This window comes from Quercus robur, chromosome 5 (genome assembly GCF_932294415.1).
Source record: "Quercus robur chromosome 5, dhQueRobu3.1, whole genome shotgun sequence".
Lineage (NCBI taxonomy): Eukaryota > Viridiplantae > Streptophyta > Magnoliopsida > Fagales > Fagaceae > Quercus > Quercus robur.
The window spans coordinates 81,348,043-81,373,463 of NC_065538.1; the positions used below are offsets into that span (position 1 = coordinate 81,348,043).

Here is a 25,421-nt window from a genome sequence, read left to right on the forward strand (position 1 = left end):
TTTAGTTGTACATGAAAAAAAAAAAATTAGGAAAATATAGCGCACGATAACATAATTTATCAAAATATGGACCGCCTAAAAAATGAATAATATCAGTCAAATAAATTCAAATAATAAAATGATGATATAATTTTTGAGATAGATAAATGAAAAATAATTTTTGAAATGGTTTAAGTTTTTGGGAGAACAAATTATATATTATACCTGAACTAAAACAAAATTATCTACTTTCACGCATTGAGTGGGTCTACGACTAGTAATAATCTTAAATGAAATAATCTTAGTGATAAGTTCAAATTTGAACTAATAACAACTAACCACCTATGATTTATTATGAAAATGTTGTGGATGCAACACTTTTTCAACTAACTACACTTTTGATGTTAAAAAATTAGAGGTGCAGAATCTGAACATAAAAGAATCCCAAAATTAAATGACTATTTTTTATTACAAACCTTAATTATATTATTATTAATTTATTACCGTATTTTTAATTATTATGTTATAAATGAATATTACAATTTATAACTCACAAAATGTTTAATATTTGTATCTTATTAATCTTCCTAACCATTCCCATTCTAATGACTATTCAATAATTTTGTTTAAAAATTAGTTGACTAATAATTAAAAAATAATCAAAAGAAGATTGAACTAATAATTAAAAAAATATACCGAAAAAATTAGTGTCATTAAAATACATATGTGTTAATTTCCTTCACTATGCCACTTGGTAATTATCATTAAATGCATAATAACTAAGAATTACAACAACAAAAAAAGATAATAATACCAAAAATATTCCTTTGAGTCTTTGACAATAGAGTACCTAATAAATACCAAAAAAAAAAAAAAAAAAAAAATTCAAAAAGAGAGATGACTCATTAAACCAATAATAATAAAAAATAAAAAAATAAAAATGCTAAAACTATTTAGTCCACATTGGTCCATTTTGGTCATCTTTGGTCTATTTGGTCCAATTTAGTCTAATTTGGTCCATCAAATAATATCAAAAATTAATTTACACAGTAAAAAAGGATAAAGAAAAATCCCTCACAAAGTGTGATCTTTTGCTCTCCAAAACCCTTTTCTTTCCTTTCCTCCCTCTTCCCTATTCCCCCTTCTCTCCAATTCATCTCCCCCTTTCCCTTTCAAAACGCGTACGAGAACCAACGTGAATTCTGAAAGTTCAAATAGCGTATAAAACACCCTTGAACGTTTAGACCCCCAAATACAAAATAACCAATTCAAGCTTGACAAACAACAAGTGTGCGGAAAATGAACACAAGCTATAGATAGAATTGGTAATCAATCTAAGCCTATTAAAATCACATCTACAGCAGATTATAAAAGGCAAAGATAAAGGGAAGGAAGATGCAAACACAAGGACAACACATGATGTGATATCGAAGAGGAAACCGAAGCCCTCGGCGTAAAACCTCTTCGCCACCCTCCAAACGGTAAGTAATCCACTAGAAAATGTTTGGGATACATGAACAGCAATAGACCCTTCAAGCCTAATCTACCTAGTGTACGTAAGCCCTTCAAGCTTCTTGCTCTAACGCGGTTGCACCGAACCTATTTCTTTTCTAGCTTCTCGGATTCTGCTACTTGACCATAGCATCAACCAATGTAAATTGGTTCCTTCCTAACTGCTTCCCAGAACACCAAACAACTCTCTACCTGTAATGGATATGGTGAGAAAAAGGTTTTTGGTAAAATGCCTCTCAAGGGTTTAACAATGAAGAGGAAGAGAGTTGAGGAATTTGAAGAGTCTCTTATGTGAAGATTGTGGATGAATCAATCTTGTATAACACTAGGGTTTCTCTCTCAAAATTCTCTCAGGAATCTCTCTTTCTTTTGTGGGTATAAGGGGTATTTATACTGGGGTGAGAATGGAATGTGAAGAGTTAGGTTCTTCAAAACAGGGCTAGCTTGCAGCTTGACTGAGTCACGAGATACAGCCACGAGATAACAGAATGGTCAGTTGTCCTATTTTGTCCTGTAGTGCTCCAGCTAGCATGACGCTTCAACTTCTGGCATGCTTGGCACGTGTATTGCTTCTGGTAGCTTGAAGTCGTGAGTCACCCGCGAGAACAAGTCGCAAGTCTTTGTTTTCTTGCACACTCTTGAGCATTTCAACTCTCTATCTCACTCACTACCCTTACAACCATCCCACCTAAATACAGGGTTACTAAATGCTGAAGTACAAGCAAATTTGGCATGGAATAAAGCCAACAAGATGGTTGATTAAATTCATCCTTACAAATTCCAATTCCCTGACTACAATAAATGTCAATAACCATTTCTCTCTTTCATTCTAATGTTAACTTAATGTGTAAATAACTTAGTGGTTTATTTTTAATGCTGTGTCAAAATCAAATAAATTTAAGTTTTAATAGGTGCTAAGAATAAGTAAAATTCATGTTGAGTTGATAAATAAGAAATTTTTTGCAAAGACACGAAGGACTACCCAGAAAAGCTTAACATTGCAATTATTGAAATTGAGATTGGTTTTAATGGAGAAAGCTCATTTTACTACTTTTGTGTGATTTTGGAAGTAAGACTACTTACCAACACTTCTCCCAAACCCCATAAAAATATGGGGAGCCTTGTGCATTGGGTTCAATCTTATTTTGTTTTATTTTTATTTTTTGAAGAAAGAAAATAGAAAAACAGACCATCTTTGCATGACTTGAGGTCTACATAGATAGCCTCATTGCTTTATTGGAATCAGTACAGAAAGCAATGATTTTGTTTTGATCTGTGTATTGGAAATGTAGTAACAATTGAGATTGGTTTTGATGGAGAAGCTCATTTTGTCTCAAGGTTTTCGATGAATGTATGCTTCTAGAAGTATGCCTTGTGTGTGTGTGTGTGTTTTAAAAAAAAAAAAAAATTGGTTATTACCAAATAGATAGCTGTACAAAATAAAATGTCGATTTTCTAGCGAGGTAGTAATTTTTATAATCTTGAGTAATATAATATGTCCCATTATTTTATTTTAATTTCTAGTGATGCAATGAAACTGATATTTCTTTATAACATTTGATGGGTAGTATCTTTTTGAAAAGTGTTAAATATTAGCATTGATACATTGAATATGCTTGTAACACCCCATAATTTTGATATCAATTAAATTATTATACGTAAATTTTTTAATGGAGGCCTATAATTAAAATGGATTAAATTAATTTGGGCCTAAGGTATTAAAAAAGAAGATAAATACTATGGAATATGAAGCCCAAGTGAGGTGATATAAGTACATTTATGGGCCTTGAAAACCATAGCCTTTTTCCTCTTAGGTCACACGTGTTTTTGCTGATGGGATTTCTTTTTGCTTCAGCCGACTATTGAATTCTGCCTTTCTTCACTGTGGCGTTGAGTTGGAGTCTTCAGGTATGATCTTTCTCATGCTCAAGATTTAAGAAGTTTGAATAGTCAAATAGCTTGCAATTGATATGAACCTAGACTATCTTTATTCTAATAGAAAAAGGGTTCCTATAATTGTATTATATTAGATAAGAATGATCAAATATGGCTGCATGTCCAGAGCTTTGAATGGTGTCTAATAGGCTTGGACTTTATCATTTGTTTTGTCACCATGTGAAAGGAAAAAGGGTTGCTTGTGGTTTATATATATATATAATGGTTTATCTCTTTTCACTGCCATTGTCTTTGCCCAAATAAGGGTCCAGCCGTGTCCTTTGCTTTATGGCATCAAGAGGATTTGGGTCTCTGGGTTAATGAATACAATATTAAAATAGGAACTTTTTATTTATGTAGCCGTATGGTTCTCCATAGGCTTTGAAAAGGATTTGACATAACTTTAATATATAGCTTCTACCTTTGATTAATAGCTTTATATATTAGGTTGATCAGATAGGTTTATATATATATATATATATATATCTATTGTGGCTTCAAGGGAAAAATATAAGCATCCGGATTGATAAATTAAGAATACTATCTCATGGCTACCCATGTTAGATTGAATATATATATATATAATGGTTAGAGTCAATGGACATCCAGTGGCATCAAGAGGGAATGCTAAGCAACAAATTAAGGCAATACGTGGCTTCCAATAGTAAATTTGATAGTTAAGTGAATAAATGGAGGATTTTGGATATATTAATATTGTTTAGGATAAAACCGTTTAAGTGTGAAAATAAATTTTGAAGTGGGAAATTCTGTCTTGAATACAATATTTTTGGTATTGCTAGGTTCTAATTCTACTGAATTGTTGTGATTCAAGGGAAGTTGATTTCCTTTATTTTTGCAACTAAGAGGTAAGTGGTGTTTACTAATTTTGGGGGTTTTCCCAAAACAGTGTTGATTATTAAACTATTTTATATGAAAGAAATATGTTGATATTCTATATATAAATGAATATTTTACAAATGTTTGAAGTGCACATTGGCTATTCGTTTTATGAAAAACTTGTGGGACAACCTAATTTTATTTAAACTTGTACGTGTGAATATGTCTTTATATTTTGAGAAGTATGAATGGATTATTTTGTGAGCATATTGAATATGTTTTGAAAACCTATGGCAAGTCGTGATTAGAGGCTCAGTATGGTATTTAGTCCTTAGCAAGGGACAATCATGCTGCAGCTAATCCTTAGCAAGGGACGGTCCCAAAAGGGGACAGTGCACATTTGATAGCTCCTTAGCAAGGGAGCATACTATTGAGGATCCAAAAGGAAGCTCCTTAGCAAGGGAGTGTACCTTTAGGTTCCAAAGTAGCCATCCTCAAGAAATGGGATGAAAGGAGGTTCCAGTCCCAAAAAGGGGACAGCATAACCCTATCAACGGGGCGTAAACTTTGACCACGAGAAAAGTCTAGGAAATTGTTTATGTGATGGTATCAATATATATATTATGATGGCTCATAATATAAAGATATTATTTTCTTTTACATGAAATAGTTGATGACAAAATATTGATGAGTTATAAGCTGTGAATCTGTTGAGAGAATTATTTATTAGAAAGGTTTGTTCCCACACCCCAATGTTAGTGAAGTCCACTTATTGAGTTATCTCACCCCCCTTTATTTCCCATTACAGATACATTAGGTGGATTACTGGAGTAGAGATTCTTGGGAGACAGAAGTTACAAACTATTTTTGTGGAACTGAGGATTTTATTATTATTTTATGGCATTAAACTTGTATTTGGAGAATTATTTTGAGGATGTTTTGTATTTGGTGAATTAGAGCTCTGACTTTTGTAATAAGGTTGCTAGTTTCTTTTATTTTTATTTTTTATTTTTTATGGATTATTCAGATTAAATAGACTTTTATTACCTATGATTTTGGGGGATTACATTTGTGGTATCAGAGCTTAGGATATGATTCTGTAGACACTTGAAAACTAGGTCATGATCCTATAGACACTTGAAACTAGGCTATGATCTTGATTTTTGTTAGAGCATTTGGAATTTGGGTTATGTTTGATGAGATATTTTAAAAAATTTTAGCAATGTACTTCTTATGTGTAGTAATAATAATTGTTGCACCATCTATATTTCTTGATTCTTTGTTAACTAGGTATCATGCCACCCAAAAAGAAGAGAGTAGCTAATTCCAATAGCGAGGAACCTATTGTTAATTTGCGAAGGCCAACCAAAGCAAGGGTTGATACTGAGGCTGAAGTCACTTAAGACATGAGAAATAATGAACGTCCTAGGGTGACACGCACTGATCCTTTGGATGAAGCTGCTGCTCGACTGTTGGACAGGTTGGCCCATGTTGCTAGTAGAGGCGTAGGTAGAGTAGAGGCAAGGGCTGGTTTCTCTTTTGAGACTTTTATGAAGCAGAATCCCCCTTCCTTTGATGGGAAGCCAGATCCTACAGAAGCTGAGAATTGGTTCTTGCAAATGGAGAAATTGTTAGAAGCTTCAGATTGCACTGACTCTCAGAAGGTGCGGTTTGCAACTTTCAAGTTGATTGGAGAAGCTGAGCGTTGGTGGAGATCTACTAAAGCAATTTTGGAGGGAATGGACACTGAGAGAAATCCCATCACTTGGGAGAAATTTAAAGGGGTTTTATATGATAACTACTTTCCTGAGGTGGTTCGAGAACGAAAAGAGAGGGAATTTGCTGATTTGGTGCAAGGAAGTATGACTGTTGAGCAGTATGCTACTAAATTCATCAAGTTATCTCGCTTTGGACCCCACTTAATCCTTACTGAGGCGAGGAAAGCAAGCAGATTTCAAAAGGGGTTGAATGAGAGACTTTGACACCATTTGATTGCAGCAGGGGTTGATAACTATGCAGAGTCAGTTAAGAGAGCTATGAGACTGGAGGAAGATTTCAAGAACAATGTTAGGAAGGAGAATCCACCTAGAAACACTGGACAGACAGGCTTTCGTCAAGGCAATGATCAAGGTCATTGGAACAAGGAAGGATCTTTTGGGAGGTCTGGGAATAATTCATCATCAAATAAGCCAGAAAATAAGAATCCACCCCAGAATGCTCATGGTAGAAGTTTGAATGCTTGCCCTACATGTGGAAGGTTTCATGGAGATAAGCCGTGTTTTTTTGAAGGAAAGGCTTGTTATAACTATGGGAAGATAGGACACTTAGCTAGAAGCTGTACTTCTCCTCAACAAAACTCAATGGCACAACCTAGAAAGAATGATCAGAGGAGGAAAGCACAAGGGAGAGTGTTTGCACTCACACCACAAGATGTTCAAGCTTCGGATACTGTGGTTACAGGTACCCTCCCTTTATTCTCAAACTTTGCTAAAACTCTATTTGATTCTGGATCTACACACTCTTTCATCTCCTCTCGATATGCTAAGTTATGTGATAAGAAACCTGGACTTATGGATTATGACTTGTCTGTGGCCACACCTATGGGTGATTCTTTGGTGTGTAATTTTATGCTTAAGTCTTGTGTCATCCAAATTGAGGATAGGGAAATGTTAGCGGATTTGATTGTGCTGGACATGTATGACTATGATGTAATTTTGGGCATGGACTGATTGGCGGCTTATCATGCTAGTATAGATTGTTTTAGAAAAGAAGTGGTGTTTTGGCCTCTAGGAGAACCTGAATTTCGGTTTAAGGGCTCTAGGATGCATGCTTTACCTAGGGTGATATCAGCCCTTCGAGCTAAGCATCTTTTACGGAAAGAATGCCAAGGGTACCTAGCTCATGTGGTGGACACTAGGAAAGATGTATTGAAGTTGGATGATATCCCTGTTGTACGGGAGTTTCCTGATGTCTTTCCTGAAGACCTACCAGGGATACCTGTAGATAGGGAGATTGAATTCTCTATTGATTTGCTCCCTGGAACTTTTCTTATTTCGAAAGCACCATATCAGATGGCACCAACTGAACTTAAGGAGCTTAAGGAACAGTTACAAGAACTTCTTGATAAGGGGTTCATCAGACCAAGTGCATCTCCTTGGGGTGCACCAGTTTTATTTGTAAAGAAGAAGGATGGGGGCTATGAGGTTGTGTATTGACTACCGTGAGTTGAACCGGGTTACTGTGAGAAACAAATACCCTCTCCCTCATATTGATGACCTGTTTGATCAATTGCAAGGGGCACAAGTCTTCTCTAAGATTGACCTTCGTTTTGGGTATCACCAGTTGAAAATCAAGGGTGAAGACATACCCAAGACAGCTTTCAGGACTAGGTATGGGCACTACGAATTCTTGGTAATGCCTTTTGGATTGACCAATGCTCCTGCTGCGTTTATGGACTTGATGAATAGGGTGTTTCATGAGTACATAGACCGCTTTGTTAATGTCTTTATTGATGACATTCTAATCTTCTCCAAAAGCATGGAAGAACATGAAAAGCACTTGAGAATTGTTTTTCAAATTTTGAGGGAGAAGAAGCTATATGCTAAGTTTAAGAAGTGTGAATTTTGGCTTGACCAAGTGGTGTTCCTAGGGCATGTGATATCTAAGGCAGGGATTTCTGTAGACCCTAGTAAGGTTGAAGCTGTGGTTGATTGGGCAAGACCGACGAATGTGAGTGACATTAAAAGCTTTTTGGGCCTTGGTGGCTATTATAGGAGGTTTGTGGAGGGATTTTCCTGTATTGCAGCCCCTTTGACTCACCTAACTCGTAAGAATGCCAAGTTTGTGTGGACAAAAGAATGTGAGAAGAGTTTTCAAGAACTTAAGCAAAGGTTGGTCACTACACCAGTACTAACCATCCCTAGCAACATGGGAGGCTTTGTCATTTATAGTGATGCCTCAAGAAAAGGGCTTGGTTGTGTGTTGATGCAGCATGGTAAAGTTATAGCTTATGCATCCCGCCAATTAAAAAGGTATGAACAAAATTATCCCACTCATGATTTGGAGTTGGCTGCAGTGGTGTTTGCATTGAAGATTTGGAGACATTATTTGTATGGTGAAAGGTGTGAGATTTATACAAATCATAAGAGCTTGAAGTACTTCTTTACTCAGAAAGAATTGAATATGAGACAACGAAGGTGGCTTGAGTTGATTAAAGATTATGATTGCTCAATCAATTACCATCCAGGCAGGGCTAATGTGGTAGCTGATGCACTTAGTCGGAAGTCTTCTGGTTTCTCAGCTGCCTTGTTAACTACTCAAAAGGAGATTATTAAGGACTTGGAGAGGATGGGAATTGAAATTTTCATGGGTGATTCCCAAGTCTTTATGGCTAGTTTGACAATACAACCCACTTTGATTGAGAAGATTAAGAGTTCACAGGTTGACGATGCACAAATTGTAAAGATCATAGAAAAAGTACAAGAAGGGAAGAGACCAGAATTTAATGTGTCTAATGATGGTGTCTTGAGGTTTGGAAAAGGACTTTGTGTGCCAAATGATTTTGCAATAAAGAAGGAGATTATGGAAGAAGCCCATCGTACCCCATACTTAGTGCATCCTAGTAGCACTAAAATATATCGTGACATTCGAGAAACTTATTGGTGGAACAACATGAAGAGGGAGATAGCTCAGTTTGTGGAGCAATGCTTGACTTGTCAACAAATTAAGGCAATACACCAGAAACCTTCAGGATTGTTGCAACCACTTCCCATTCCTGAGTGGAAGTGGGAGTGTATATGTATGGATTTTGTGACTGGTTTGCCAAGATCTCCTAAGGGACATGAGGCCATTTGGGTAATTGTGGATAGAATGACAAAGACAACACATTTATTCCTGTTAAGTTGACTTACTCACTTGATCACTTAGCACAGATATATATTGATGAGATTGTGAGTCTTCACAGAGTTCCAGCATCAATTGTGTCCGATCGAGACCTAAGATTCACCTCAAGGTTTTGGGAAAGCCTACATAAAATTTTGGGTACTAATCTTAGCTTTAGCACTGCCTTCCACCCACAAACTGATGGATTATCAGAAAGGACTATTCGTACTCTGGAGGATATGTTAAGGGCTTATGTATTGGATTTCAAAGGGAATTAGGAAAAATACTTGTCTTTAGTGGAATTTGCCTACAATAATAGCTACCACTCTAGTATTGAGATGGCTCCCTATGAGGTCTTGTATGGTAGAAAATGCAGGTCCCTATTGTGTTGGGAAGAGGTTGGTGAGAGGAAATTGCTGGGACCAGAAATCATTCAGATGACATCTGAGAAGATTGATTTGATTTGTAAAAGATTGCAAACAGCACAAAGTCGATAGAAGAGTTATTATGACCACTCAAGAAAGAAAGTAGAATTTGAAGTTGGAGATATGGTATTTTTGAAAGTCTCCCCAATGAAGGGTGTGATGAGATTTGGGAAGAAGGGGAAGTTGAGTCCCAGATTTGTTGGTCCATTTGAGATCCTGAAACATATTGGTAAAGTTGCCTACGAGTTGGCCTTACCGCCTAAACTTGCAGGAGTGCATAATGCGTTTCATGTTTCCATGCTGAGAAAGTACATCCCGGATCCTTCACATGTCTTGAACTATGAGCCACTCAAGATCAAAGACAACTTGACTTATGAGGAAGTTCCAATCCAAATTCTTGACCGCAAGGACCATGTGCTATGCACCAAGACTATAACATTGGTTAAGGTTCTTTGGAAGAATCACATAGTGGAGGAGGCATCTTGGGAGCGAGAAGATGAGATGAAATCAAAGTATCCAAAGTTGTTCGTTAACGAAGGTATGTACGATTTCGAGGACGAAATTCTTTTTAAGGGGGGAAGGATGTAACGCCCCATAATTTTGATATCAATTAAATTATTATACGTAAATTTTTTAATGGAGGCCTATAATTAAAATGGATTAAATTAATTTGGGCCTAAGGTATTAAAAAAGAAGATAAATACTATGGAATATGAAGCCCAAGTAAGGTGACATAAGTACATATATGGGCCTTGAAAACCCTAGCCTTCTTCCTCTTAGGTCACATGTGTTTTTGTTGATGAGATTTCTTTTTGCTTTAGCCGACTATTGAATTCTGCCTTTCTTCACTGTGGATTTGAGTTGGAGTCTTCAGGTATGATCTTTCTCATGCTCAAGATTTAAGAAGTTTGAATAGTCAAATAGCTTCCAATTGATATGAACCTAGACTATCTTTATTCTAATATAAAAAGGGTTCCTATAATTGTATTATATTAGATAAGAATGATCAAATATGGCTGCATGTCCAGAGCTTTGAATGGTGTCTAATAGGCTTGGACTTTATCATTTGTTTTGTCACCATGTGAAAGGAAAAAGGGTTGCTTGTGGTTTATATATATATATATATATATATATATATATATATATATATATATATATATATATATATAATGGTTTATCTCTTTTCACTGCCATTGTCTTTGCCCAAATAAGGGTCCAGCCGTGTCCTTTGCTTTATGGCATCAAGAGGATTTGGGTCTCTGGGTTAATGAATACAATATTAAAATAGGAACTTTTTATTTATGCAGCCGTATGGTTCTCCATAGGCTTTGAAAAGGATTTGACATAACTTTAATATATAGCTTCTACCTTTGATTAATAGCTTTATATACTAGGTTGATCAGATAGGTTTATATATATATATATATATATATATATATATATCTATCGTGGCTTCAAGGGAAAAATATAAGCATCCAGATTGATAAATTAAGAATACTATCTCATGGCTACCCATGTTAGATTGAATATATATAAATATATATATATATAATGGTTAGAGTCAATGGACATCCAGTGGCATCAAGAGGGAATGCTAAGCAACAAATTAAGGCAATACGTGGCTTCCAATAGTAAATTTGATAGTTAAGTGAATAAATGGAGGATTTTGGATATATTAATATTGTTTAGGACAAAACCGTTTAAGTGTGAAAATAAATTTTGAAGTGGGAAATTGTGTCTTGAATACAATATTTTTGGTATTGCTAGGTTCTAATTCTACTGAATTGTTGTGATTCAAGGGAGGTTGATTTCCTTTATTTTTGCAACTAAGAGGTAAGTGGTGTTTACTAATTTTGGGGGTTTTCCCAAAAAAGTGTTGATTATTAAACTATTTTATATGAAAGAAATATGTTGATATTCTATATATAAATGAATATTTTACAAATGTTTGATGTGCACATTGGCTATTCGTTTTATGAAAAACTTGTGGGACAACCTAATTTTATTTAAACTTGTACGTGTGAATATGTCTTTATATTTTGAGAAGTATGAATGGATTATTTTGTGAGCATATTGAATATGTTTTGAAAACCTATGGCAAGTCGTGGTTAGAGACTCAGTATGGTATTTAGTCCTTAGCAGGGGACAATCATGCTGCAGCTAGTCCTTAGCAAGGGACGGTCCCAAAAGGGGACAGTGCACATTTGATAGCTCCTTAGCAAGGGAGCATACTATTGAGGATCCAAAAGGAAGCTCCTTAGCAAGGGAGTGTACCTTTAGGTTCCAAAGTAGCCATCCTCAAGAAATGGGATGAAAGGAGGTTCCAGTCCCAAAAAGGGGACAACACAACCCTGTCAACGGAGCGTAAATGTTGACCACGAGAAAAGCCTAGGAAATTGTTTATGTGATGATATCAATATATATATTATGATGGCTCACAATATAAAGATATTATTTTCTTTTACATGAAATAGTTGATGACAAAATATTGATGAGTTATAAGCTGTGAATCTGTTGAGAGAATTATTTATTTGAAAGGTTTGTTCCCACACCCCAATGTTAGTGAATTCCACTTATTGAGTTATCTCACCCCCCCTTTATTTCCCATTACAGATACATTAGGTGGATTACTGGAGTAGAGATTATTGGGAGACAGAAGTTACAAACTATTTTTGTGGAACTGAGGATTTTATTATTATTTTATGGCATTAAACTTGTATTTGGAGAATTATTTTGAGGATGTTTTGTATTTGGTGAATTAGAGCTCCGACTTTTGTAATTAGATTCAAGGGTGCTAGTTTCTTTTATTTAATATTTTTTATGGATTATTCAGATTAAATAGACTTTTATTGCCTATGATTTTGGGGCGTTACAATGCTAATATAAATGTGGAAGTGAAAGCATAAAGTATATAATACAATAACACACGAGGGTTGCGTGATTCAGCCTAACGACCTACATCTACGAAGGAAATCCTAAAAGGCTACATCAATAATATATTAAAGTGTAGTATAAATCCCGTGATACAATGAACCATAACATGTGTATATATAGTAGATGAAACCCTAGACTAATAGACTTCTAGTACAAGTAGGAGACTTGACTTGTACACAAGGTAGAATTAGGCTTAGGCCTATGCTAATGGGCTAATATATCTCTAACACCCCCTCTCAAACTCAAGATGGAAGCTTAATGAAATCCTGAAATTTGATAAGGTTGAGAAGATCCTTTTTATGAAGTTTGGTTCTGTGACGGTGGTTTGAGGAAGGCAATGATCTTATAGTATTGATGCGACTTCTAATGGTGGCATTACTATACCGTAGAGTTTTGATGGCTGCGGTGGGAAGCCAAAGAAGATGAACGCAGTGAAAAACCACCAAGGAAGACAAAGATTGCTCTTAAATATATCAGAAGGATAGAAAACCATGGCCACAAGAAGGAGGCTTTGATACCATGTTAAATATTAGCATTGATACACCATGTTGAATATAGTAGTATGGATGTGGAAGTGAAAGCATAAATTATAGAATATAATAACACACTAGAATTACATGGTTCAGTCTAATGGCCTACATCCACGAAGGAAACCCTAAAATGCTATATCAATAATATATTAGAGTGTAGTATAAATCATGTGTTACAATTAACCATAACATGTGTATATATAATAGACGAAACCCTAGACTAATAGACTTCTAGTACAAGTAAGAGACTTAACTTGCACACAAAGTAGAATTAGGTTTAGGCCTATGCTAATGGGCTAATATATCTCTAACAAAAAGAAAAGGTTTGCTAGCAGTTTGTTGCTAAAGTTTATAAATTCAGTGTGTAGATCCCGACCATCTACTTCCAAGGGTTGCGATTGTTGGAGGACCATATGTTGGTAAATCAGTGTTGTTTAATTGTCTTGTTGGGATATTTGATCAATAATTCTGGCTTTTGATTCACTGAATGGTATTGATGCTTTCCTGTACTGTAGGAATAAACATTAAAACTTCCACACGTATGTTTTCACTTAGTGAAAGTTGACTTTCTTTTTTGATTAATATAGGGGAACAGGGCAATTGGGGTGGATGAACTGGGAGTTACAAGGGATCGCTTGCATGGTAGATCCTATTGGAGAGTATCAATTTATGGTGGTGTTCTCAATATTGCAAAGTCACAGGCTTATGTTATGGACAGGTATCGTGCATGACTGTATGACTTAAAATGTACTGTCTGTGTCTTAATATTTTATGATCTCTCTTTGTAATTCCCTTTTCAATCTATATTTTTGCTGGTGAAATGCTTGAAAGAACGTCTCTAAAATTTGTTTTGACTTTCCTAAGAAATTGCAGTAAAATGAATCATGCACCACCTTAGTGGGTAGGTGTTAATGGTTGTGGTGACTTGGGAAGTGATTCTATGCATCAATTGACGTGTGACCTCCAGGTAAGTTTCACCCTATTTTTTTCTTTGTTAACTTCAATTTTCCATAGTCAACAAGACGATATATAGCACCCTAAAGGAAGATAGGAGTACTGAAAAGGTAGAAAACAATAGGGCACTTGTGTTGCAACCCACAAAATTTCTAATGACATTAAATTGTAAGATAAGTTGAGTGATGCAAGAAAGTAAGAACTCACATAGGACCAAAAACAAATTGGAGAAGCACGTCCTAAAGTAAAATTACATGGCAGTAGTAATAAGATTCAGAGTTTTTCATGAAATTTCTTTTAGACCTCAGCTGTTATGTTTTGAATTTTGTTTACCTGGATTTTGATGTGAGTTGTTGGTGATTCGTTTTGATAATTCAGGTATTTGTTGGATTTGTGTTTGAGAGTTTTGATTTTTATATTTTGTTTTTATTTCTCTAGTTTCTGTAGGTTAGATTTGCATGTGCTCTCTCTTTTTGAAAAATGCTTATAGGAATTGCAATTGGGTTATCAGCTTCGCAACCACATTTTCATCTTTGATTTTTTTTTTTTTTTTTTTTTTTTTATGACTATATGTTTTTCTGTCAAAGATTGATTTTTTAAAAATATTTTTTTATTTAATAATTTGAGGGTTGGCAGAGTTGAGTATGAATTGTTTTTGCAGAGTTGGTATAGAATTACTGTAAAGGTGAGATACAAAAATCTGCATGTGGTGGCAGAGTGTGAGGTCGTTCATGGCAAGCCCATACCAACACTATGGAATTCACTTCTGTAGCTCTCTTTAAGTACTTTTATTTTCTTAACAAGAAATGACTAGAACAACCTGAAGATAAATTTTTTCAATTTATTAGTGAAAAGCATGCTAGGTGTTTGTTTGACTGGATAAATCTTTTATTTCCTGTATTGCTTCAAGTATCTAATATGGATGAGTTTTCTTGGTGAAAAAGATAGTAAGTCTTGATGAAACTTCTTTGTGAATGTTTCTATCATTGTCCTGACATTATGGAATTTGTGAAATACAAAATTGATCTCTTGGTCCAACAGAATCACTAATGGAAGTGCTTAATAATATTTTTCAATCTGCCTTTTGCAGCCCCAAGGGCAATGGAGAATTGCAAAACTGTAATTAGTGCAATGCTTCCACTGTGGATGGATATAATATTCTATTGACGCATATAATTGGGGTCTCAGCGGGTCTCAAAATTGGGCCCTATGTTTCATTTTTATAGATATTGAAGATTTTCTGTGATGGAAAAACAATGTAGTAGGCCAGATATATAAATGTAGATGGTTCCAGGAATCTTAGGTCTATTCCCTTTATTTACTCTCTCCCATGTAGGTAGAGTTTGGATAGCGTCTGCGTTGTGCATTTGCGTTGCTTTTCTGTGAGTCCTGTAAACTGTTCACGGGACCCACAGATACTTTTTTTAGAAAAAAACTTTAAAGTTGGGTCTCACGGTGTTATTTATACATTTAAAAATTATTTTGTTACAGTTTTTTCAGTTTTCAGTTTTTAGCAATAAGCGGTATCCAAACAGACCCGTAATTTGATTGATGATTGTTAAGGCTGTATTATTTATTACGTTCCTCTAGCTATGTAAGAGTTATTTATAGTTAGCCTTTCTAAGCAATTAGGTTCCTTTATACGTGTTACCTTTAAGTGCAATCACTTATTTGTTTTAACTCCATTACTTTCACATGAAGGTGAGGTTGGTTTATGATCTTTCTCTTATTGCAAATTTTGCATAACTATATATGGTCAACATTATACCTTCAAACAAAATAAATATATGTGATTTTTATTTACTTGTCCCATGCTTTGCACGGGTTAGCAACTAGTGTATATATAATAACAAAGTCATTATTTCAAGAACACTTGCAAGCTATCGACCTTGAACCATAGTAATAGCAACATTGTTAGCAGAGCATTTACTTTGGCTGAGTTGGGAGGACTCTGTATCCAAGCCAATGTTCCTTTTAGTGAATGCTGATTTTTTTGGAGGGGGCAGATTGATAATCTCACTTTTAAGCATAGAAACAACAACGGATACAATTGGCCTATCTTTAGCAAATTCTTGGACACATAATAGCCCAACTAGTATGCACCTCAAAATCTCCGTTTCAAAGCAAGGTTCATATATCATTGGGTCCATTAATGTGACAATGTTGTCTGCATTCCACAATTTTCAGGCCTTGAAAAATGAAAACATGATTCAAATCTTTAGTATCAATACTGAAACTTATCAATGAAAGAAGACAAGAGATTTTCAAAATGAGGCAATGAGTGACTTACAAGTCCTAAAAGGCTCAAGGACTTCTCATCATTATAAAAGCTAGTGTTTTTTCCTCCACTAACTATCTCTAGTAACACCATTCCAAAACTGAAGACATCTGATTTTTCTAAAAATAGTCCTTCTATTGCATATTCAGGAGACATATAGCCACTAAATTTCAACAATAGAACACATTGTAGATTTTATCATCTCAAATATTAGTGGTATTGATATAAATTGACTGAGTTAGTAATAAATAGTTCATGCATGGCTAAAACAAAGTGTTTATATTCATTTATTTGGCAAATGCGTCAAGGTCAAGCCTAAGTATAGGTTTGATGATTAAATGAGGCAAGCTTAGGAATAATAATGTGTTCAAGAACAAATTTAGGAGCATAAGAATTGATTTAAGTAAATAATAATATACTTATTTATACTTGATATTGGATTGTGTGAATCTGTAAATAAGTTCATAAGATATCAATCAATATTTGTATTTTATTGATAAATATATACAATCAATTTTATAGTAGAAATTATATAAAATATTTTAACAATACAACATATGTGAATCTAATTATTAAAAGTTCATAAATGAAAACCATTTTACCTAATTAACTCCAATAATATAATTTCAACTACATAATTTATGTATGAATTATTTGCATAGATTTGTAAAGAGGTAAAATTTTTAGTAGTGGGGTAAACTATAAATGAGAACATAATAAGTTATCAACTAGTTGTGAATCAATTTGAGCTTGTTCAACCAAAAAATGAGCTAAGTTTGACCAAGTAATCTAGTGTGTTGATGAGCTTGAGCTCGACTTGTATTGGAATAAATTTTAATAAAACAATCTTGAACTTTTAATACTCAACTTGTCTTGGCTTGTTTACAACCATACTTTCAATTGAATTTGGCAAACTAGGGGTACTTACTATGTTCCAACAACCCTTCTAGTATTTGCCTGGTCTTCATTACCATGAAAAATCCGAGCTGTACCAAAATCTGATATTTTTGGATGTAGCTCTTTATCCAACAAGATGTTACTTGCCTTTAGATCTCTATGAATAATCCTTAATCTAGAATCCCTATGTAGGTAGAGCAGACCTCGACCAATTCCTTCAATAATGTTGAAGCGTTTTCTCCAATTTAGCGGATTTTCTTTTTGTGGATCTAATGAATTTAAACAAAAGAAAGAAGAGAAAGAAAATGAGGGTTAAACTTATAAGGTGAATGAACATGAGGTTTGCAAAATAAGTTCATTTGGTGGAAGTCATTAGAAAACTATGTTCCAAGTGAATTACCACAACAAAGAATATTGTTCCATCGTCTCCTAATATACTGACACTATTTCTAGGCACAAATTTAAAAATTGAAAAATATTTTGGTAACAAGAAATTGTATCAAAATTAACTAACCGAAGAGAAATGCATCCAAACTTTTGTTTGGCATGTATTCATAAATCAACATCCTCTCTTCTCCTTCAACACAGCAGTCGTGGAGCCTTACAAGATTCCAATGTTGGAGTCTAGAAATTACTACCACCTCATTCATAAATTCTTCTAACCCTTGTCCAGAGGCTTTGGAAAGTCTTTTTACTGCAATTTCTTGCCCATTTGACAACATTCCCTATAAACAAACATCAAATCATTAACTAGATATTCAAATTACATTTCAAAAAACCTCTAGTAGAACGACCATTTCAAATTACATTTCAAATCCACCCTGCCCAAGCTTGTTAGATTGATGGAAGTTGTTTGTTGCACTCTCTAGCTTCTCAAAATTGAATAACGGCAACTCCTGGACTTTAACTTGGTTTAGGTTTTCTCCAACTCCAAGCATGTTTTCATTTGGAAATGTTTTATGTGCTTCCCCTCTCTTCAACAATAAGATTCCCTTTGCTTTCTTTTTCCTTGCTGATTTCCACTGAAGTTGTCAATAATCTCTAATATTTAGCAACACTACCTAGTCCACTGTATTAATTTTAGTCAGAATATTACCTTTATGTTTAGCTATCCACCTCCACAATACGAAAGTGCAGATTGAAATGAAAACTGTTCCTATTACCACTGTGATTGTGACAATTTTTTTCGTATCTTCCTCTGTATCTGTTAACAGAAAAAAAGTAATATACTAATTTTGTGGGCATTGTTTATTGGGAAAAAAAAAAAAAAAAAAAAATCTTACAATAAGGGCTTATTAACTTATTTCTTGGCCCAAATTCTCAAGGCTTTATACACTAAGTTGCTGGAATGTTTTCTAAGTAACTAAGAAAATACATAAAGTTGAGAGACGGGTTATTGAAGCAAGCATCTCAAAATTATTTGGGGTTTCTTTCAAGAAGTTGTTTGGAAGATTTCATTGCCGTGAAGGTGAGTTTTGTAAAACTCCCGAAGGTAATCTTATAATTTGCGTGATAAAACTATTAGGGTTAATTATAGCTCTCCACCCTTATAACCCAAGATATTAATTTATGATGTCCTTCAGGATTAATGGATAGCTATCCACAATAAACTATACGAGTATAGGTAATGTACATACAAAACTACAAAAAAATTATAAGATTGATTAAGATTAATTTGATCATATATGATACTCTTAACACTAATTTGGAAGGTAGGTGGATATTATAAAGAAAGAAAGAAAGAAAGCAAGTATAAGAGGATGATGTGGTGGAAGTTGGATTTGGGTTCGCGATGGAAATCTTAGGGGCCTAACCAAAGAGTGCGCGTTGTGTAGAAGACCATTGTAACTTGTTGATTACAGTGGACCATTTGAAGCTCGATCTATTGATGTACCTTCCATGTGTTTGATGGTTTGTCTCTTTAATATTATATATCTTGCTTGCTTAACCTTGGTATTTGTTGGGTTCAATCCCCCGTCTCTGCCCTATCTCACAATTAAAAAAAAAAAAATTCACATGTTGGACCCCAATTAAAGGGCAGCTCAGGTAGCTCACATATGAAGAGAGAGTGTAAGATTAAATGATTAAATTCATTATTTCTTAACAACTTAAGTTTTTGGGAGAATTAGTAATTTATCAATCTCTATATTGGAAAATTTACACATGATTAAAGATATCTGTTGAGATTTTTCTCTCACCATGAGGTGGTTTTTTTTCCCAATATAATTTATACAAAATAGATTACTGATATGTTTTCTTTTCTTTTCTTTTTTTGGACAAATAAATTGGCTTTAACTAGGATTTCATTATCTAGGGGAACTGGGGGGGTGGGTGGGTTGAAGTTGGAAGAAATGGTAACCTAACAAACTGGACTAGCAGTGTATGATTTGAATCACCAACGGTGGTGGTCTAGAAGTTAATGAGCATACTCCTAAGTGGTTTGGGAGGTCGAGGTTCCAAGTTCGAATCTTGTAATGGGAGGCGCTCATAACAAACCTCATGCCCCCTTTGTTGCCCACTAGTGCCCTTGTGGGGTTAGGATAGCATCTATGGCTCATTAAATCCCCTATTTGCAGGTTGAGATGGTCACGCCCAGCGGCCCAGGTAGGAATGCTACTCTGGTCACTCCTTCCTATCCTTTTTTTCAATAATTAAAAAAAAAAAAAAAAAAAAAGCAGTGCATGATTTGAAGCTTAAGATAAATTTAGACAGAAAACTAAATAACTCACCAAGTTCTAAATAGGCGAGACGAATGTAAAGATCAACTCCGCTGCTGGACAATTGGTTTGTGTCAATTAAGTTTCTAGTCCATGACATACACCCTATGCCAATATCATATGCATAAGCTATACATGAACAATTCTGTAAACACTGCTGCCTGCAGTCATCTTCAAGAGCAGCTGACCATTCTGCAAAGTTTGGCACCTTCATCATTTTCAGTTTCAAAAACCCATCCATTTTGTCGGCTTCACTGCCAGTACTGTTCACCCTCCCACACTGCAACGGTGTCCTCCTCACACATCCACTAGTCCAATTTCCTCTATTCCATTCTTTTGTGTCATTTGGCTTAAACCCCCGTAAACAGCTGCAAATTGGTGAGTTCCGTGAATAACAGCTTCCAAATTCACCACACTTACCATAAAAATGGCACTCACTCTTCAAAGCTTTCCGCAAGACCTTCCAATCTTCCTTCTCATTATCCCAATATCTTAGCTCCATATCTCCTTGCGTAGTCAGGACAATATGTGACAAAGACATGTTCACATAAAAGAAACTTAAAACAAATGTTCCGTCTTGATCCTCTACGAAACTAAATCCATTTTGAAATACATGATACATTTCTTGCATTCCACTAAAGGTCCGACCACTCCATGGGCCACTGCGCCAAAATGGGCTCCCGTCTTTCCAAACAAATGCTTGAGGAGGATGTTGAGGTTGAACACCACTCAAGAAGCTTCCGATGGATGGATCAGAAGGGCTTTTCCATGATGTACACTGAACTTTCTTACCTGTTCTTACATTACTACTAATTTTCATATTGGGCAACATTGTATTAGTAGGAAATTGGGAACTCTCCCATATGATTGTCCCTGTAGTGTCTTGTAAGACAAGGTTCCCTGAATCTAAAAGCTGGGCTTTTGAATTGACAACAGAGTTTATGACTTCTGATGACCAAAGAATCTTTTTTTGTCCATCTAATACGACAAGATTTCCATCCTTAAATATGGTAAGAACCCCAGAAGCATCTTTGAGGGGTTTTTGTCTGTTAGCTACCCATACCCATTGGGCAGGGGAAACAGAATTTTTATTATACCATATTCCGACATAGCGATTGGTTGAATTTACCGGGCTGAAGAATCCCAGTTTGAACGTACTACCATTGGAGATTATGTAATCAGAGTCTTTGTCTTTGATGGATTGAGAAGATCTAATGGTGTCTATGGCAAGGACTAAGTTTAAACAAAGGCAACAAAGGACAGACAAGAAGTTTATCATACCAACAGGCCCCATAGCTTGTTCGAACAAACTTGGTGTGAGAATGCGGAACAGGGGGGCATGTTTATATAACAATTTATGGTTGGTTGCTCTCTAGGATAAATCTCCAGACTTTCGTGAGTCTAACAACCCATAAAATACGTCAAGCAATAAAAATTCAACAAAGACCTAAAAGTCTCCATTTGCTCTTTTCAATAACATTGTGTCACTTACCAAGAGTTTGTAGCTCAACTGATGATTTCTTATGTTTCTAATACAGATGTTCAAATTCTCCCTCCCCAATTGTAACTATTAAGTTATCAAAAAAAATATGGATTAATATTCACAGGGACACTGTAACACCCCATAATTTTATTACTAATTTCTTTTTTATACATAATTTAAAAAGGGGGCCCACAATTAAATGGATTCAATTGACTTGAACCTAAGATATTTAAATTAGATGATTATTATGGTATAAGAGGCTCAAGTGAGATGGCATAAGTGTGTATATATATATATATATATATAGGCCTTGATAAGCTTTAAAAACCCTAACCTTTTTCCTCTTAAGCTACATGTGTATATATATAGGAGGATTCCTTTTGTTTCAACCGCAACACACTATTAAGCTTTTCTTTTCTTCTATGCGATTAGGGTTTGTGCATGAATTTATTTTAGTACCTATAAGCGTCAGTCCATGAACCTAATCTATCATTATATTAATGGTAAAAGGACTCCTATGATTGTTACCATACTTAGACTAGGCAAGTACATATAGGCATGTGTCATGGAATGGAGCTAGGAGGCGTTGGTCTCATGATTCTCCACCTATCCTTATATTAATGGAAAAGATGTCCTATAATTGTTATTATATTATATTAGGAATGATGTATATAGCTTTTTGTTTTTCCCCTATTTTCATCCTCAAATATAAACATGACCCTTTCAGCAACTAGCAGGTTGAGATGACTTCTTAAAACTAGAAATTTTCAACAAAGAAAAATATCTAGATATTTCTTATACCCTTTCCAATGACATCAAAATAATGCCTTCATTGTTTTTCTATATTAGCAAAGAAAATGTCCACTAACTAGGGATGAAATTGGGCAGTAGAGAGGAAAAGAAATTTGAGCAGAACTAGGCCCTACATATAGTTTGAACTTATAAGGCAGCCTTCAGTGACTGCAATCAGAATGGTGCAGTGGAAGTGTATCTCAAAGAATCTAACATCTCTGTAGGCTTTAGTATTGATAGATAAAACTATTTAAGTGTGAAAATAGATTTTTAAGTGAGAAATTCGTGTATTGATGGACCTATTTTTGGTGTTGCTAGGTTCTAATTCTACTGATTATTGTGACTCAAGCGTGAATGATTTCATTTTTGCAAATAAGAGATATGTGGTGTTTACTAATTTTGGGGGATTTTCCCAAAACAATTTTGATTATGAAACTATCCTTATATCAAAGAAATATGTTGATATTCTATTAATATATTGATATCCTATAAATGTTTGATATGCACATTGTATGGAGACGTTGACTATTTGTTATATGAAAAACTTGTGGGACAATGTAAACTTATTTAAATTTGTATGTGTGGAGAAATCTTTGTATTTTTTAGTATTATGACAAGATTATTTGTTGTGAGCATCTTGAATTTGTTTTGAATCCTATGACAAGTCATGATTAAAAGCTCAGTGTTGTATTAGTCCTTAGTAAGGGACAATCATACTATAGCTAGTCCTTAACAAGGGACAGTCCCAGAAAATGGGACAGTGCACATTTGGTAGCTCCTTAGTAAGAGAGTATACCATTTAGGATCCGAAAATGGAGCTCCTTAGCAAGGGAGTGCACCTTCAGGTTCCAAGGGCGCTACCCTAAAGTAAAGGGATGAAAAAGGGGTTCCAATCCCAAAAAGGAGACAGCATAATCCTATCAACGAGGCGTAAACATTAACCACAAGAAAAGTCTAGGAAATTTTTTATATGATGGTGTTGTTATATTATGATGACTCACAATATAATTATATTTTCTTTATATGAAATATTTGATGTTAAAAATATAGATGATTTGAAAGTTATAAATTTATTGTATGGATTATTCATTTAAAAGGTTTGTTCCAAAACCCCAATGTTAGTGAATTCCACTTATTGAGTTATCTCACCCCCCCCCCCCCCTCTTTTATTTCCCCTTACAGATACATTAGAGGGATCATTGAAGTAGAGATTCTTGAAACACAACAGTTACAAATTATATTGTAGAACTAAGGATTTTATTATTATTATTTATGATTTGGGGGCATTACACACACTCTCACTAAGGATATATAAGATATATCTTTTGTTAATCTCCTTTTGTTCCACAACAATAGCATTTCTTGAATCTTCTTCTTCCCATCATTTCTCACCTTACCATTATTCTTCTTCCAAGCCTTCCTCCACATTATTCCTCACATATCCGTTACTCTTCCTACAACTCTTCTTTTTCCTTTTTTGACTCATTTTCTTCTTATCTTATTTCATATAAACTAGTAAGTTGCCCATGTGATGCACGGATAATGTTGTAATATTTTATGTAAAATGGTTTTGAAAAATGTTGTACATATATTATAGCATAATTGTTATAGAATTTTGTTAGTAATGAGTTCATCATAAAAGAGGATACAATTATAATTGCTCATACATATCCATTATAATTATTTAGTTCAAGTAATGAGAAATAAAAATAAAATAAAAAATAAAAAATAAAAAAACTTTGGAGGAACACTGTAGAATAAAAGTTGATATAAAATGCGTTTTTCTATTTCTCCTTAATTCCTATATATATATATATATATATATATATATATGCATCCCAAACACCCACATTCAATCACATCATTTACAAAACCCACAAATCTACAACGTTTCACCTTAACATTTGAATGCTCGAAAATGTGTTAAAAACACAAGAGCTGTTTAGACCCCCAAATTAAAAATTACGGCTCGATTGATTTTACTCTAACTTATACTAAGTGCAGAATAGAGTAAATGCGAGCGGATAAACAACATAACTACTCTACACCATATTCATTAAAACATAGCAGTAAAATGAAAGTTAAAAGAGTAGGGAAGAAGAATACAAACACAAGATAACACGCCGATGTGTTATCGAAGAGGAAACCGAAGAACTTGGTGAAAAACCTCTCCACCGCCCTCTAAGCGGTAATCGATCCACTAGACAATCAGTTGGGATACACGAATAGCAAGAGACCCTCTAAGCCTAATCTACCTAATGCACCTAAGCCCCCCAAGCTCCTACTCCAATAAGGCTTCTCAGAACTGTGTCTTGTCTAGCTCTTCGGATCCCGCAATACGCTCGATTGCATCCGCCAAAGCTTGGCTTCTTTCAATGCTTCTCAGCAGCACCGAAACATCACTTGACACTCTAAAAGGATGTGATAAGTGTTTGGGTTATCAACCTCTCAAGGGTATGGAAATAGAGAGGTAGAAGTTGAGGAAAATCCACAATGAATTGTGTAGAGAATCGTGGGTATAATTGTAATGCCCCAAAAATCATAAGCAATAAAAGTCAATTTAATCTGAATAATCCATAAAAATATTAAATAAAAGAAACCAGCAACCTTAAATCTCATCACAAATGTTAGAGCTCTAATTCACCAAAGACAAAACATCCTCAAAATAATTCTCCAATACAATGTTTAATGCCATAAAAATAATAATAACATCCTTAGTTTCACAAAATAGTTCGTAACTGCTGTCTCCCAAGAATCTCTACTCCAATAATCCCTCTAATGTATCTGTAATGGGAAATAGAGGGGGGGGGGGGGGTGAGATAACTCAATAAGTGCAATTCACTAACATTGGGGTGTGGGAACAAACCATTTAAATGAATATTCCATACAACAAAGTTATAAGTTGCAAAATTATCTATACTTTAACATCAAATATTTCATATAAAAATATCATTATATTGTGAGCCATCATAATGTACCAATGCCATCATATAAACAATTTTCTAGGCTTTTCTCGTGATCAACGTTTACGCCCCATTGATAGGGTTGTGCTGTCCCCTTTTTGGGACTGGAACCTCCTTTTCGTCCCCTTCTTAAGGATGGCTCCTTTCAAATCTAAAGGTGCACTTCCTTGCTAAGGAGCTTCCTTTTCGGATCCTCAATAGTATACTCCCTTGCTAAGGAGCTATCAAATGTGCACTGTCCCTTTTTCTGGGATCGTCCCTTGCTAAGGACTAGTTGCAGTATAATGGTCCCTTGCTAAGGACT

General features: G+C 34.9%; 1 protein-coding gene and 1 pseudogene across 1 annotated transcript; one reads left to right on the forward strand and one right to left on the reverse strand.

The window, feature by feature from the left end:
* The first annotated feature begins 5,669 nt into the window (after nt 1–5,669).
* On the forward strand, nt 5,670–6,245 carry LOC126728818 (uncharacterized). The gene has a single exon (XM_050434585.1). It carries the CDS (start codon nt 5,670–5,672, stop codon nt 6,243–6,245), a length of 576 nt encoding a protein of 191 aa, XP_050290542.1.
* Nucleotides 6,246–15,867: 9,622 nt separating this feature from the next.
* LOC126728819 (G-type lectin S-receptor-like serine/threonine-protein kinase At1g11300) lies at nt 15,868–21,173 on the reverse strand (annotated as a pseudogene).
* Between the last annotated feature and the right edge of the window lie 4,248 nt (nt 21,174–25,421).

Coding starts and splice junctions, on each gene's coding strand:
- LOC126728818 (XM_050434585.1), top strand. CDS start 5,670: ATGAGAAATAATGAACGTCCTAGGGTGACACGCACTGATCCTTTGGAT.